This window comes from Ctenopharyngodon idella, chromosome 11 (genome assembly GCF_019924925.1).
Source record: "Ctenopharyngodon idella isolate HZGC_01 chromosome 11, HZGC01, whole genome shotgun sequence".
Taxonomy (NCBI): Eukaryota; Metazoa; Chordata; class Actinopteri; order Cypriniformes; family Xenocyprididae; genus Ctenopharyngodon; species Ctenopharyngodon idella.
Genome location: NC_067230.1, coordinates 18,408,794 through 18,426,524, shown reverse-complemented (window position 1 = coordinate 18,426,524; position 17,731 = coordinate 18,408,794). Strand labels below are relative to the sequence as shown.

The following is a 17,731-nucleotide window of genomic DNA, read 5'->3' as shown; positions in this document are numbered from 1 at the left end:
TTTCTGCGTCACGGAAAACATTCACATGCATTCAAGTTAAAAAAACACTAATTTTCTAAATAATACACATTTCAGCATCAGCTCTTTTCTTACAGTTTCTGAAACGGCTCGTCCAAAGATTTGGTCTCTCTAAGCCCCGCCTTTCTGAGAGCCTGCTCTGCTCTGATTGGTCAGATGGCCCAGTCTGTTGTGATCGGTCAGAAGCCAAATCTGAATTTCAGCACTTGATTCACAGTGATACGAACAGTAACGATGGCGTCGGTTTCACCGTTTCAATCTCATCAAAGTGGAACTCTTCCAGTCTCAGATACGACTACAGTGTTTGAGGGCGGGGCAAAGAGACGCTGTTCGCCAGCAGCCAATGATAATCATTATTCAAATTAGTTACAAACCTACATAGGTTCAGCAATAAATAAGACTGGAATTACTGACAACTCATTTCAGCAGTTCAGAATCGATTCTTTCTTTTAGGAGATGGTTTATTTTCTTTTGTAGCTAATCGTATGTTCTTTTAACCACAATGCATTTTAACCGCGTGCTAACAATGTGTTAAAACAGAGACGACACGCAGAATGAGATGCTGAACACTACAACCTCCAGGACAGAAATACAACCTTGTTAGTCAAATGTTTTGTGTATTCAACGTCTTATCAGTTTTGACCCTGTTAAGATGGCTTAACCAACGACCCAGAGTGGCGTTTCAAACACAAAGGTTGTGACCTGTTGACACAGACGTTAGAGTTTAACTGAGGAGGAGACGTCTGGCACTCAGGAATGAAGTCATGGGAACGTACAACTTGCAATTTATAGTTATCTTGTGTCAAAATCTCACCGAGAACATGTCCAGGTCAGTTCTCAAAGCTAGAGAACTCTATTTACTTTTGAGCTGACTGTAATTCTCTTAAAGCTTTCGTTTTAGCTGTCTGTTTTCTCAAAAGTCTGCGCTGGCTGAGTCCCTGGACAGGAAAGAACAGTTTCGGGCAATTAGATGACGCAGATGGTTAATCGCCTGAGTGAAAGCAAAACCACTGGGGTCGTCATCCAAACACGTCTCTAAAACACAGTGATTTGAAAAGGAGGAATTTGACTCAAGAGACGTCATGGACAAAGAATGACAAAATAATAACACGTCTTCTAGCGGCCGAGGCGGCCACCCACAGTCGAATAAGAGTATTATAATTTATGCTAATTTAGATGGCCCCGCCCCCGCTGACGACATCACTCACCAGTCTCTCTCCGGACAACACCTCCAGCAGCTTGATGAGCATCCGTCCATCTCGCAGGTCCATGTACAGATCCGTGATCCGACACGACACGCGCGCCAGGTGTGAGTTCACCCATTTGGTGAAGGTCTTCTTCTGCACGGCCTCTCGCTCATCTGCAGGAGGACGACAAAGACATTTAAAGCTCTGAATCTGACATGTGATCGCTGGAGCTCAGAATTACAGTAGTTTTACCATGGTTAAGTGCTGTTATTAAGCACCTCCTAAGCATCTTCTGAATTGTGGGAAAATTACACTGGAGTGGAGCGGATTGCTTTAATAAAACTGCAGCAAAAGCAATATTATAAAATACGACAATAATCAAAAGTTTATTAATAATAATAAAACAATTATCTAATATTTATTTTTTAATGTGAACAAATTATTTGACATAAAATATTAAATTAAGAATTTAAATAAAACATTTTTTAATTAAATTTAATTAATTGTAATACAAAATGACTTAATATAAAATATTATTTAAATAAAATATATTTTAAAATAAATAATAATACAATTATCTCAATTTATTTTTATTAATTGTAATTTTTACAGTTTTTTATAAAAAAAATATTTAAACAATACTTTAAATAAAAGATAGTTAAATAAGTAAATAAATATTTAATTCATTTTAATACAAAATTATTTAAAATAAAATATATATTAAAAGAAATAAATGAAAATAATAATAATAATAATAATGCAATTATCTAAAATTTATTTTAATCATTTGTAACACAATTTAATACAAAATATTATTTAAGCCAATTTAAATTAATAAGTAAAAAATAAATAAGTAACAATAAGTAATTATTAATTTTATTTTAATTAATTTTAATACACAATGATTTAATATAAAAATATTATTTAATAAAACATCTTAAAATAATAATACAATTATCTCAAGTTTATTTTTTATTCATTTTAATACATTTTTGTTATTAAAAAATATAATTTAAACAATACTTTAAATAAAATATATTGTACAAACAATATTTTATAATTTTATATAATATACTTAATTAGCTGTGCGCTATTTATGGTTAAGCAAGCAAAGTAATGATCAAAAATTATCCTATGAATTACTATTTTCCATATTATTTATCATCTGCAGACACCAGTTTTTGCAGCTGAACTGTGTTTTATATGTGCTATATTTAGACAGGAATGAACTAGATCTTCTAGGAAGAAACGAGGCCGTTGTAACGGTCCACAAACATTGCAACATTTCCACCCCCAAAAAACATTCTGAAATACTAATGACTGTTTCTGGATGAAGAATCAAATGATTTTAAATAGTCTGTGTGAACCCACACAATCAACAATGTCGCAACCAGAAACCCTGATGTTCTCCCTGCCAAACATTTAACCACTTTCTTGCTCCTTTTGGCCTTTTCCACCATGATCCCATAATTCATGTGCCAGCAGACAATTTCCCCACCAATCAAACGCAGTGAACAATGTAAAGCAGACAAAGGGGCGGCCGTGTTTGTTTATGCGGGTCTACGGTGCTCCGCCCACGGGTGAGCGGTTCAAATGCACACATTTATTTATAATCCTCCCAATTTTCCTGTTATTGCATTCCTCGTCCTCACACAGACGGAAGCGTCTGATTCAATTGTTTTCCCGCCTCCATGGCGAGACGAGAGAGTTTTTCCTGGTTGACCCCTATGCGTTAAAGATGACAGACTGACCGCACCTTCCCCCCTAACCATCCACAGCGAGGGTCCGTCTGAGACCGGGATCACTGGACGAGAACGGGGGGAGAGAGAATGGAGGGAGAGGTCGTCCTGTGACAGCCCGACCCGAAACACACCAGAATCAACAAACAGAGGAAGAGGAACATCTGCCAGTGAAGCAGGACAGAGGACAAACGCATCCACAGCTGGGACGATATAAAGACCTGCCCTGAACCACACTGGGAACGTGTTCAACCCTCGATAATACATGAAAATAAAATGAGTAAAATAAAATAAAACATGAAATAAAAGATAAAATAAATAAAAAATAAATTATGACATGAAATAAAACATGAAATAAAATAATAAAACTTGAAATAAAATAAATTAAATTAAATAAAAACTAAAATAAATAAATAAATTATGACATGAAATAAAACATGAAATAAAATAATAAATAAAAAATGAATAAAATAAAACATGAAATAAAAGATAAAATAAATAAAAATAAATTATGACATGAAATAAACAAGAAATAAAATAAAAAATTAAAATAAAATGAATAAAATAAAACTTGAAATAAAATAAATTAAATTAAATAAAAACTAAAATAAATAAAAATAAATTATGATAAAATAAAACAAAATTAAAAAAATAAAAATAAATTGACATGAAATAAAATAATAAATTAAAATAAAATAAATAAAATAAAAACTAAAATATAAAATAAAATAAATGATAAATAAAAATAAATTATGACATGAAATAAAACATTAAATAAAATCAAATAAAAAATGAAATTTAATCAAAATAAAAATAAATGACAAAATAAATAAATAAAACGAAATAAAATAAAAAAAAATGAAATAAAAATGAAATAAATAATAAAATAAATAAAAATAAATTATGACATGAAATAAAACATTAAATAAAATAATAAAATGAAATAAAATAAAAATGAAATGAAACAAAAAATAAAATAATAAGGTTTTGTTTTTGACTAATTCTGATAGCTAATTTTCAATATGGTAATTTTTACTGGGGTGAATGCACTTAATTGTTATGATAATAATGGAAAATAATGAAAAAAAAAAAAATATATATATATACACACACACACACATATATAATTTCTTTCATTTAATTTTGAGGTGACCAGGCCATGTTCTTGACAGGTTTCGTGAGAATCTTCCGTTCTGAAGCTCATGCAGAGATGTGTATGTATGTGTGCTGTATAGACTTCTACTTCAAACAGTGAGAAACATACTCGAACAGCATGTGCAGAACCGATGATGGACTTTTTCCAAGGCGACTGAACGGCTATGAAAGCAAATTATACATCGAAGCAGAACGTGGAGACCTCATCTCTCATGTCACGCTTCAGACACACTCTTACACATAATAAACACACACAGAAAGTGCTGACCAGACGTCTGACGGATTTCTTCTCTTCTGCTACATGGACATGTTTAAACGCATCACACACAAACACACTACAGGAAAAATAAACATCTGAAATGAGACCTAATAACTCAGTTGTATCTCCTTGAAAGCTGTTGTATGCACTTTGTTGAAGTTTCTCCACACTCATTTGCATCCGTTTTTATATCTCCAATGTTAGGAGAAACATCTGAGACAAAGATATTTAAATGAAATATAACTTCATTAAATCTTCTGAGCCGTGAAAGATCAAACTCTGAGCCACACACTCTTCCTCTGGGTTCATGCAAACTCACATTTATAAACTCAGTCCAAACCACAACATTTCAGAATGCATGTTTTTCCTGGATGAGGAAAAAACTACATATTTCAACAGAGTCAGCAGGAAAAACAGATAACTTTTTGTTCCTTCCTCCGCTTGAACATCTGATTTCACCATTTGAGCTTTTTAAGATCTTCAGGAAAGAGTCTGTTTACTGTCAGAGCTGAAACAACTGAGATTAAAATAACTATACTTTGTATTGCAAATCAAATAATTTGTATAATGAAAATGCATTTTAATTAAATAAAGTTTTATGTCTGTTCCCTATTTACTCAGTGCTGTCTAAGAGAAACAATTGACAATACTATACTTTTTATTGTAAATAAAATAAAATAATAATATTTTGTATAATTAAAATGCATTTTAATTAAATAATAAAAATATTTGAATGTCTGTTCTCTTTTTACTCAGTGCTGTCTAGGAGAAACAATTGAGATAATAAAAATAACTTATTTTTATTCAAAATAAAATAAAATAAAATTTTATAATGAAATTAAAATAAATGTAATAAATTCATTTTAAATGTTACATTTAATATACTTTTTATTGCAAATAAAATAAAATAAAATAATCTGTACAATGAAAATGCATTTTAAATTAAATAAATTAAAATTAATTAAATAAATTAAAATGAATTAATTTTTTTAATAACTTAAAATTAATTTTTTATGTCTGTTCTGTTTACTCAGTGCTGTCTAGGAAACACAATTGATATATTAAAAAATAACTAATTTTTATTCAAAATAAAATAAAAAATAATTTTATAATGAAATTGAAATTAATTTAATAAATACATTTTATTAAAATAAATGTAATTTTTACATTTTAAATGTAATATACTTTTTATTGCAAATAAAATAAAATATTTTGTATATTGAAAATGCATTTTAATTAAATAAATTAAAATGAATCACTTTTTAAATAATTATCTTAAAATTACTTTATGTCTGTTCTCTGTTTACTGCGTGCTGTCTAGGAGAAACAATTGAGATATTAAAAATAACTATACTTTTTACTCAAAATAAAATAAAATGTTATAATGACATTGAAATAAATGTAATAAATTAATTTTATTAAAAATAAATTAAATTTTTTAAATTTAATATACTTTTTTTGCAAATAAAATAAAATATTTTGTCAAATGAAAATGCATTTTGATTAAATAAATTAAAATTAATTATTTTTTAAAATAATTATTTTAAAATTACTTTTTTTATGTCTGTTCTCTATTTACTCAGTAAACAATTGAGATATTAAAAATAACTACTTTTTATTGAAAATAAACGTAATTAAATTTACATTTTTTAATGCCAACTAAGCACATTTTCGCCCCCAGCTGCTCTTTACTGTGATCTTATTTTACATTTGAGCTCATTCTATATGGCGATTCAAATCAGACGTTCAAGCTGAAGAAGATTTGAGCATCTCAAGATCTTTAGCAAAGATGGCGTCAAATCAAGAAACTGAAAAGATCTGCACTTTTCTCACAGTCGACCTGGTTGCGACCTGTTTCTCCCTCCTCCGTTGGGTCTGACGTGCCGCTGAACTATGGCTGCATTGTAAGCCGATAACATCGCAGCCAATGCCACCAAACGCTACATATTAGCCGGGCCTGCGGATACTCCCAGAGGACTGTGGGTAGGGCAAACAATGGCGGCAGTGTTCCTCCCCTCGGCCCCGGCAGAAACCGCGGGGAAGGCTGCAGGAATTCGGCAGCATCTGGACTTAACGTTGGGTAAACACGTCCCGCGGCCCCTCGCGCTACCAAACAGATTTAGGCGGGATTGATGTATGAATGGACGTGTTATAAATTCATCAAACGCAGCTCCTCGAGTGTTTATGACCTCTTCAATACCTGGTGGCTTCAATATGAATGGCTTTATAATACCTAGAAGGAAATTATATACAAGTATTCTTAGGGGAAAAAATGTGAATCTTTACATTGCGACATTATTTACATGATAAAGCACACTTTTACCTCCAGCTGCTCATTACTGTGATCTTATTTTACTTTTAAGCTAATTCTCAATGACGATTCTTATGTTTGAACATCTGATTTGAAGATTTGAGCATCTCAAGATGTTCAGGAAAGTGTCAAAGTGTGAAACAACTTTTTTGGGCAAAATAAAATAAAATAAAATAAAAATGAGAAATAAAAAATAAAATAAAATAAATACATTAATAATAAAATTAAATAAAAATAAATTAAATAAAAATAAGCAAAACAATTAAATAAATTAAAATACATTAATAAAACGAAATAAAATGAGAAATCAAAAAATAAAATAAAAATAAAAAATAAAATAAGGAATAATAATAATAATAAAATAAATAATAAAATAAAATAAAAATACGAAATAAAAAATAAAATAAAATAAAATAATAATAAAATAAGTAAATAAAAAAATAAAATAAGAAATAATAAGAAATAAAATAAAAATAAATAATTTTAAAATGAAATGGCAGCTTGAATATAATAGCTATATAATACTCTGCTGTTAACACTTACAGGGAGCTAGATGGAAAATGGGATTTAATATATTTTGAGAGCAATGGCAAAGTCAACTGAATGACAACCTACATTTGCCTTTGAGCGTCTCTAAGCATGTTCAGATAAATCAATACTGGAGTCTGGATTGTTGATCAGGTCAAGAGGTCAAATTAGTCACTATCATTGTGACGGTATATGCTAAAGCTTATGCATAAAAGGTTCATACTATTATATTTCAATAAGAAGAACATTGGAAAAATGAATTCTCCATTGCATTAACGTGCATGCTAGAAATATAACCACCACATTCATGCTAACTTTTCAATAAATGCTATTAAATACAAAATAATGTCTTTTACTATCTTAAGTAGATTGAAATCTTCTGAAGATGACGCTCTGGTGACAAACTAAGACTTTCTGTACTAAATGTGAGAGGTGTTCACTCACTACCACACTCGACTAGGGCATTCTGGGTGGTTGTGAGGTCAAAAAGTCTTGGGTCATGTTGCTTAGAATAGTAGTAGTAATGCTTGAGATAGAAAACTGAATGAGGGCGACTGATGTGGGTTGTGAGAGTTCAGGGATTGTTGATTTATTGGCGTTTCCTGTATCCTCAAAATCTTTGTTTGCTGACCTCAAAACAAACCACACCCTGTCCTGCAACATGCAGATAGTATTGTCTGTATTTTCAGAGGAAACAATATGATCAAACTATCAACAACGAAAAGTAGGATCTTTCAATAATGCAAAATGAATACAAAAATTTGAGGAATTTAGACGTGTGCTAGCGTTCAAAAGTTAGCTGCGTAAAAATACAGTAAAAATTGTGAAATATTATTCAAATTTTAAAACAACTGTTTTCTATGTGAATATATACTAAAATACAATTTATTCCTGTGATCAAAGCTGAATTTTCTGCTCACCAAGGCTGCGTTTATTTGATCAAAATACAGTAAAAATTATGAAATATTATTACAATTTAAAGCAACAGTTTCTATGTGAATATATTTTAAAATGTAATTTATTCCTGTGATCAAACCTAACTTTTCTGCTCACCAAGGCTACATTTATTTGATCAAAATACAGTAAAAATTATGAAATATTATTACAATTTAAAACAACAGTTTCTATGTGAATATATTTTAAAATGTAATTTATTCCTGTGATCAAACCTAACTTTTCTGCTCACCAAGGCTACATTTATTTGATCAAAATACAGTAAAAATTATGAAATATTATTACAATTTAAAACAACAGTTTTCTATGTGAATATTTAGTAAAATATAATTTGTATCCAGTGATCAAAGCTGAATTTTCAGCTTCATTACTCTAGTGTCACATGATCCTTCAGAAATCATTCTAATATGCTGATTTGCTGCTCAAGAAACATTTATGATTATTATCAATGTTGAAAACAGTTGAGCTGCTTCATATTTTTGTGGAAATTTCAGGAAAAGTGCCTTATTATATTCACTACAGTCAGTCTTCACGGGTTTGTCCAACCCTGAAAGAACAAAAGAGTAATTATAATATATTATTTTGACTCAGTCTGAATGTGAATTCCAGTGAAATGAAAAAGACCAGACCACAGCATTCTTAACATCACTTATATTACTAAACCTCCTGAAAATTATGCTGTCTCTGGGATTCAGAGTTGCACAACACGAACAAAACATTGCAATACGGAAACACGAGAAGGTCAAATCTGGGGTCAGAGATAAGTGAGATCAGCTTTTCATATGAAACGTTTTCTACTCTTGCCTCTGACTTTCTGGAGCAGATGATAAATCATTAAATACGAATGAGAACGCAGCCTTGGAACGACCAAGAAAGGTAGTCCATGGGTGGCTTCCTCTTTCCCTCAGATTTATCTGCATCCTGTGGCGTGAACGTCAGCAGAATGGAATTCCTAAGACTTCCTGTGCGCTGCGGAGTGGACAGATCGCTGAGGTCACAGTATCACGTTCGGCTCTGGCCGCAGCATGCAGATCGAAAATAAACCTAGAGTTTCAACACTTTTGGTTAAAACCACAACACACAGTCTGAACCGAGGGCAAAAATAATAAAGACGTGAAGTTTAAAAGATTTTAGAGGCAGTTTATGTGAGCGCTGATGAAAAACACATGCAGCGCAAAACAAGGTACTCATAAAGACAACATCGTCGTGTATTTTTGGGCAAAACAGAATATTGTGGGAAATATTGTAGGGTGGCGCGCACACACACACACACACACACACACACACACACACACACACACACACACACACTTTTATAGATGCAATTAATCGCGATTAATCAATTTGACAGCACTACTATATATATATATATATATATATATATATATATATATATATATATAAAAACATCTACATATAACAATAAAACATTTTAATATTCTGTAATAAAAAATAAAAAACTTAAAAATAACTTAAGAAAATTAAATGAAATATATATATATATATATATATATATATACATACATCTCATATATTCAATAATATATTCAAGTTATTTCAATAATGTCAACCATAAAATAAAAAAATCAACTATATATATATTTTTTTTCATATTACGAGTGAAACATTTTAATATTCTGTAATCAAAAAAAAAAAAAAAAAAAAAAAAAAAAAATTATATATATATATATATATATATATATATATATATATATAGTTGATTTTTTTTATTTTTTTGATGAAAGATTATTGAAATAACTCAGTATTCTGAAATATGAAAATATTTTTCTTAAATAAATATGTATTATATATAAAATACAATTATATATATAAATATTATCAAAATAATAATATTTTATATATTACATATATATAAAATAATATATATAAACATATATAAGAAAAAAATCAACGATATACAGTATATATATAGTTGATTTTTATTTCATATCATGTGTGTATATTTGTTTTATATACATATAAATAAATATAAATAAATCATTTGTTTATTTATTTTTATATATTTATATATTATTTTTATATATATATATATATATTGTTTTATATACATTTATACATATAAATACATTTAAATATATATATATATATATATATATATATATATATATACAGTCAAACCAGAATTTATATTTATATTCACTATAGTTTAAAAAAAAATGGTAATAAAATATGACAAGATCTCAGAGTTAAACTGTGTCAGAAAATATTAATCTTAATTATGTCAGATAACACTCAAGCAAAACATGGTCAGGTCAAAGTGCCTGAATAATTTTTGATTCCAAATTTTGCTATCCTCACTTACATAAATGAACTATAGTGTCCTGCACCCACTAGTAAAAATATATTAAAAATGTCTGAATAATTCTTGGTTTGACTGTATATTAGGTTTCCAGTTGCCTCAGAGGTACATTCGTACATTCACAGAGATGAGCAAGCGGCTCATCATTTCTTCCATTTCTCACGTTTAAACAAACAGAGCAGGAGGGAAACAGATGCATGTTTATCATGCCACATTTTAAGTGATGACATTCCTGCTGTGACACCTCACAGCTCCTCCAGTGTTACAGAGAGACAAAGATGAATGACCCGCTTCACCAGGAACATTCTGTCTCACGAGGGAACAGATTCCAGATTTACAATCCATGATAGCGCTGCGCCGCCCAGTATGAGCTAATGGGCAGAAATCACTCCAAATCAGTCACAAGTTTACATTTGCTACCTTAGAAGGTCACTGCCTATATAGGGCACTAGGGTTGATATAGAATCAAACTGAGGAATAAGACAGTATGAGGATCGCAGGTGTAAGTATCACTAACTCAATCTGCCCTGTTTCAGGTTGACTGGTTCAAACCCCACCCTTAGTTTCAAAGATACATCATACAAACAGACATGAGGATGTGCACTAGTGCATCACTGCAGATGTTCTGAGGCCAGAACACAACGCTTCGATGCTCAGTGTCCTTTTCTGATCAACACTTCTCAGAGTTTCACATCCATTGTTTCAAAAGTAAAAGTTTTGTGGCATTTCTGACCGTATAGTGTTCTTGAGTTGATATGATTCTTTGGAGAATAAGAAAAAATGCATCAGACTTTAATTTTCAGCTGATGTCATCAATGTCACTTATTATTTAATCGTGTGTCTTATAGAGACACTTACCATCCAATCAATTCCAAACATTATGCAAGTACAAAATTATGCAAATTTCATGTAGCAAATATCAGTGTTATTGTTAACTAGAGCTAAAAACTAACTGAAATAAAATAAAATATTACCTGAAAACTTTAACTTAAACTAAAAAATATAAAAAATGGTTTCAGTAACTGAAATGAAATAATATATATGTATATATATATATATATATATATATATATATATATATATATATATATATATTATTTAAAATATAAATTAAATATTAAAAATTAAAATTAAATATAAAAATATAAAATATAAAACTTTAAGTTAAACTAAAAATATATATAAAAATTGTTTTCAGTAACTGAAATAAATAATATATATATATTTTCTGGAAAAAAAAAACTATAAAAAAAATGTCTTCAGTAACTGAAATAAAATAAAATATAAATATTATCTTAAAAAAAAACTTTAACTTAAACTAAAAATATAAAAAATTACCTTCAGTAACTGAAATAAAATAAAATATAAATATTATCTAAAAAAAAACTTTCACTTAAACTAAAAATATATATTAAAAAATGTCTTCAGTAACTGAAATAAAGCTGAAAAAAAAAAAAAAAAATATATATATATATATATATATATATATATATATATATATAAATATAAATATTACCTGAAAGCTTAAATTAGAAATAAAACTAAAAAATAAAAATAAAAACAACAAAAACATTTTTTTAGGTAAAATAAAACTGAAATAAACCTGAAAATTTACCTGAAATTTTTAAACTAAAAAAAAAACTAAAAACTTGGAAACAAAAATTAGAAATTAAATAATTACATTGAAGTTAAAGACTACTAAAATTGAAATAAAAATAGAGCTATATAAATTATAAATTAAAATATGAAAATAGCAGCTAATTCAAAATATGACAGTATAAATAATACACTGGTCAATACAAGTTTTCTAATTAAATGTTCTTTGTGAAACGTGATTCTAACTGGAATCTTTCAGTTTTAGGGTGTTTCACAATTACCCCGGAGTGAACGTTCAGTGGATCCCCGTCACACACTGAGCGAAGCCAGTGATTCTGGGTGGCTTTGCGCATCTTTAAACGCCCAGCTGAGTTGCCATCTCAACGCTTCCCTTCATCGCTCCAGCCCTCTTGAATCTACTTCCTGTCGCGGTGTGCGCCGAGGGTGGATTCAGTGACGGCCCAACTGAGATGTTTACATCAGGGTCGAACCCTCCGGTCACTTCATGACAGGCCATTGAGTGAATCAAACGTGTTAATGGCCAGCAACACTGACCCAATCCTCCCGGGCCATTCAGAACCCTCTGAGGCACGACATCTCACTCTGTCTCGCTTTCGGTGGCCGTATCTCTGCCAACAGACGAACAGAAGGTCATTGAGAAGACCAGACTGAGAGACAGGCGGCTTGGCAGGAAGACACACGGAGGACAAAAGATCTGCTTCAGCACGCAAGCCTATGAGCAAAACGGTCCAATAGTGTTGTCCGCCGAGGTCTGTTTGAGTCAAAAAAGGTCCAAGATCAGCTGGACGCACCCTTACCATCAGTAAACTATCTGTGGAATAGACGCTGGCAGGATCATGTGTTTAGACTGTTGAAGTGCACAACAGCGCAAGAAATCCAAGAATCTGTCATTTATCTTGGCTATCATCTGTCCTGAGGGTTTGAAGAATGCTTGCATTGATTTGTAAGATGCATAATAAAGCAAAGAGCTTCTTGGCTTTGGCGGCGGCAACTTCTGAATATCTTAATATCAAACCATCACATCTGAGGAACAAGATGCTACATGTCAGTATGAAAGTACAATCTAATATGCGTGCATGCAATATCAGTCGCATTTTAACACCGCAGATTAACCCTTTAAATCCACAAAGAAAAGGCAAGTATGTATTGTTTTAAATTGGAAATTTTGAAGTAGAAAAACTGAAATTAACGAACTGCATTGTTTTATAATGTTTCCTGGGGTGCACTTGTAATGTTAGTATGATTTTTACATCAAAAATTGTCATAATTTAGAAATAAAAAGCATTTTTCCTACCCTGATTTTATCCGTCTGATTTGAACGCTCTGTTTTAAGGGGCGTGTCTGCTGTGAGACTTCAGTGTAAACGCCCACTGCTGTGATTGGCTGACATATTTGCATATGAAATATCAGTATTACTCTCGAGAGAACTTTTAGCTCGTTTTTACTATCACAGCTCTCAAGGTTAACTAATCATGAAAAGTGTTGCATTACATTTAGATCTATGGCATTATATTTAGATCGTGGCATGAAAGGTTGCAGTGATGAACGATAACAGACATGTTGTTTAGCGCATGAAAGCAATGATCTCATCATTGCAACTTTATTTCTGCACACTAACGAATGCTTTCAACAGTGTAAACTCTATGTAACTAAGAGATTCGTTGAATATAAGGGTGGTTTTGGCGCGAGTCCAGAACTCAGTCACTGATAAACTCGCTCTGTTTGATTGACAGCTCCAGCGATTGTAAAGGGAGCGTTCTTTGATCGCTTTTATATATAATTTAATCACTGTTTAAATAACAAATTATTTTCATCCTACTAAGAGAAACAAGGTGAAGTTGAGCGTTTAGTCACTGGTTTGATTTACTGACACATAGACAAAGAACATCATGAATCATTAATATCAGATCAGGCATTAGAATGAACACAATTACTGACATGTTGTTCATTACTGTCGAGTCCATATCGTAAAAGTCTGTTTGCACCGAAATGCGAATGATTAACCAAAGAATCCAGAGTGAAACTGAGACATTCACATTGTTGAAAATAAATAATTATATTCCTAGCATTAGGACCCTTTGAAAGGTAATGTTATTTTAGTCCTGTATCTCACTAACACTAGTGGGCGGGGCTAACGCTGCAATGATGACGTAGGCGTTGATTTCTTCTGTGGAGGCGGAGTTTCACCTATCTAAAGGCACATTCCAGGATCAGTCGTTCTCTGGGCCTGGTGTCAATAAAAGCTTTTATTGGACTAACAAGGAAGTTTTCAGTTCTGAAACTTACAGGATATTCTTATAGTACGATGACCTCATCAAAAGCTTAAGGAAAAGTTGATTTCTCACTTCATTACCCCTTTAAAGTATTTGGGTGGCGACAGCAATACGGTTTATCTATCATATTATTAAGTTATTTACAAGCCTGCATGAAGCTGAATCACTCTAACATATCACAGGTAAAAGGTCAAGTTTTCATCACTAAACTTCTTAAAACAAAGGCAGGGCCAATCTGAGTTACTAATTAGCTTCACACAAACACATTTCCTTCAATTAAAACATCTGCTAAATGCATAAATGAACATTTGTGAGTTACAAAAGCTGCATTTCAGCCCATCAGGAGGTTTATTCTTCTCTCATCCCACCTCACCAGCATGACCTCAAACTGAACGGTGAATCATCAACATCTATTTATTTACTGATATCAGAGTCGCTTATTTAAAATGACTCGTTTCATACTAGTTGTACTTGAGCAATCTTATCATGCACGCATGATGCATGCTTGGGTTGTTAGAAGCGATGCATGAGACTCAAAACACAAACATCTGCACTACAGTAATGGCAAACGAGAGCATGTGTGAAATCGCTGAATGTGTGAAGTGCAAAATGCCTCGCGCACATGTATTGATCTACCCAGAAGACAACGGATTAGAAAAGATGCGACAATTTTTTGAGCTGCAAAACCAGTTTGGTGAATGCAACACAAGTCTAAAGTGCCCAATGCAACTGCTTAGTCAAACTATTTAAGCAATGAGTAACAACAAAAGCCTTATTCTACCCAAAAAAAAAAAGTAAACACGTGCACTCATTAGCACTCGCGATTTAAATGCATATGAAGCCGCGGCATTAAGAAACATGCCACTATCAGTGTGATAGTCAGCAGAACAAAACAACCACTCCCACCTTCCCGGGTTTTCCATTGTTGTCTATGATGACCCATTCAGGCCGAGTTGCCCTCTTATTGACTCGGCTCCCGGGTGATTTTTGGGGAAGGGAGGTCAAGCGTAAAAGTAGAATGTTTGCATGAAAAGCATGCAAAAAATCCTTTGCACTAATCCAGTCTGCATCTCCCAATTCCACCAGACACCCCATTCTGTGAGGATTATGGGGAGAGCACAACAAAAACCCCTCTGTAAACTCGGCATCATAACGGTGCTCAGCGTAGCAACGCCCGTAAACAAAGCATTCCCACATCCGGAACGCATCTTACCTTGCAGCTGCTTGAAACGCCCCTCAAGCTGGTTGTAGTTGAAGGGCATTTGCGCGGGGAAGCTCGGCTCCTGGTAGAAGCCCTCGGGGCCCCCGGACGCCCACTCCAAATCCATGATCCCTGACCGAGAGGGAAACTATTTCCAGATTCCTCCCAGGAAACCACGGAATGGGAAGGAACAACAGAGTACGAAAAGCTCTTTTTTGCTCCTTCTTTCAGTGCTAGTTTAAATCCAAGATATCCGAAAGGTTTCCGTCCCAGTCTAATGTCCAAGAGGAGACGTGCATGCTGCTGTCTCTCTGATTGTTCGTCTTCCCACTCTATCCATTCAAAAGAGCGTCTCCCCCCAAACTCCAACACACAAACGCCCCTCCTCCTGTCACACTCAGAGGATGGGTTGGCCACAAACTCCTCTAGTCGACCCTGGTTTGAATCTGGAAGGGTTTCTGTGAGACACCTTTAACGGAGCAGAAGAGGAGGGCAAAAGGGTTGTAATTTCAGCAGGCTGTGTGTTTGCAGATGATGTCACCACCTCATTACAATGAAAGAGGAGGAGGAGACGGGCCGTACCAAGTCTCCGGTGAAGACGGGGGGTGGAGGTTGAGCAGGATGTCGGCCCATTTCCATGCATTGTTATTTAAGTCATGCAACATAGAACCAAAGTCACATAAGAAATGTGGAACAGCCTTCTTGGAATGTTGGAGTAACTTGCATCCTGCCTAAAATTCCATTAGCCTCTCCCCTCCTCCGCTTGTTTTCCCCCTGCCGTCCATCTGTTTGCAAGGTGAGGAGAGATTCTGCCATGAATGCAGACTTTGAACTACTTCTCAAAGTTTGGCTATTGAATTGCACTCTGCTGTAAAGCAAACATCTGCTCTAATTCCCACTCAGGAATCTCACACGGCTGCGTCAGGAGTAGTAAAGATCTCGAGTGCGTTTAGAAACTGTCATGACAGCAAACGGTCTTGTCTGCTTTTCATTAAGAGTCTCAAACATGATAAAAAACAGGATTATGCAAAGTCCCTCAAAGGTGAATTAAAAGCCACACTGAGAAAAAAAAAAAAAAAAGGATCATGGGATATTTACAGGCACTTGAGGAGTGTTTTTATGAGAGTAAAGCGCTACATGAAATGCTATAAATCAGGCAATAAAATGCTGGTTTGTTTTCTGTCAGCAACGGTGTTGTTTGTGTTTGTTTTTGCTTACTGAAGAAACAGGTTTATGTTCTTTTGCAACAAAATTTTCTCATTGACATTTTAGAATAAAAACATGAATGACAGGCTATTAATATATTCAAATTTTTGTTTATGTTTTATTAATTTTGTTATTAAAGATAAAAGCATATGTAAAACCAGAAAATATGATGCTGAAATAAAGGTAAAAAAATAATAAAATTATTTTGAAATATTATTTTCAAAAGATAAAAGCATATGTATTATATTATAATATATTATCTGATGATATATAATAAATATTTTAACAATAAAAGCCGAAAAAATGTGATGCCAAATTTTCTCCTTGACATTTTAGAATAAAAACATGAATGACAGACTATTTATATATTTTAATTTTTGTTTATTTTTGCTTATTAATTTTGTTATGTGCTTTTGTCTGTTTTATTAGTTTTTTTTATTTTTATTTCTATTTGCATTTATTTTTATTCCAGTTTTAGTTTTAGTAATTTTACTACTGCAGCTTAAACGCATTTTATTTCAGGCAACATTTATAACTTTATTTTATTTTAAGTTTTTCATCTAATATTTATATTGTATTTTATTGTAGCTTATACCCGAAGCACCATTAACATTTTTATTAGAAAAATATATAATATATAAATAATATATAAAATATAAAAATAAAATGTGTGTGTATATATATATATATAAAATCATACTGAATGAATGTTATATTAATATACTATTATTTACACATTACTCCAAGGTACTTCAAAAACATCATGGAAGTAGCGTCTCTTTCCACAAGACAGCATCCTCAAGGAACCATGGGATAAGCTATAATGTGACCAAATGTGTCCCATGATCCTGTATTTCCAAATTAAACAAATGTTTAATTATTCGTCAGTGCGTCTACCGTGGGATTGAGGCCTGAGGGTGGTGTGGTGGATCTAGGGCTGCAGTGAGAGGGATATTTGTGCAG

General features: G+C 32.2%; 1 protein-coding gene across 3 annotated transcripts in view; it reads right to left on the bottom strand.

The window, feature by feature from the left end:
• The window catches only part of sptbn1 (spectrin, beta, non-erythrocytic 1), a 91,731-nt gene that overhangs the window by 33,396 nt on the left and 40,604 nt on the right, over window positions 1-17,731 (bottom strand). For 2 of the 3 annotated variants that reach the window (XM_051912196.1, XM_051912197.1), the window contains exon 3: window positions 1,227-1,378. In XM_051912196.1, coding sequence (XP_051768156.1) covers window positions 1,227-1,378 — 152 coding nt within the window. Of the gene's footprint in view, window positions 1-1,226; window positions 1,379-15,574; window positions 16,070-17,731 lie in introns of those variants that run through there. The other variant, XM_051912198.1, reaches the window with a different exon arrangement.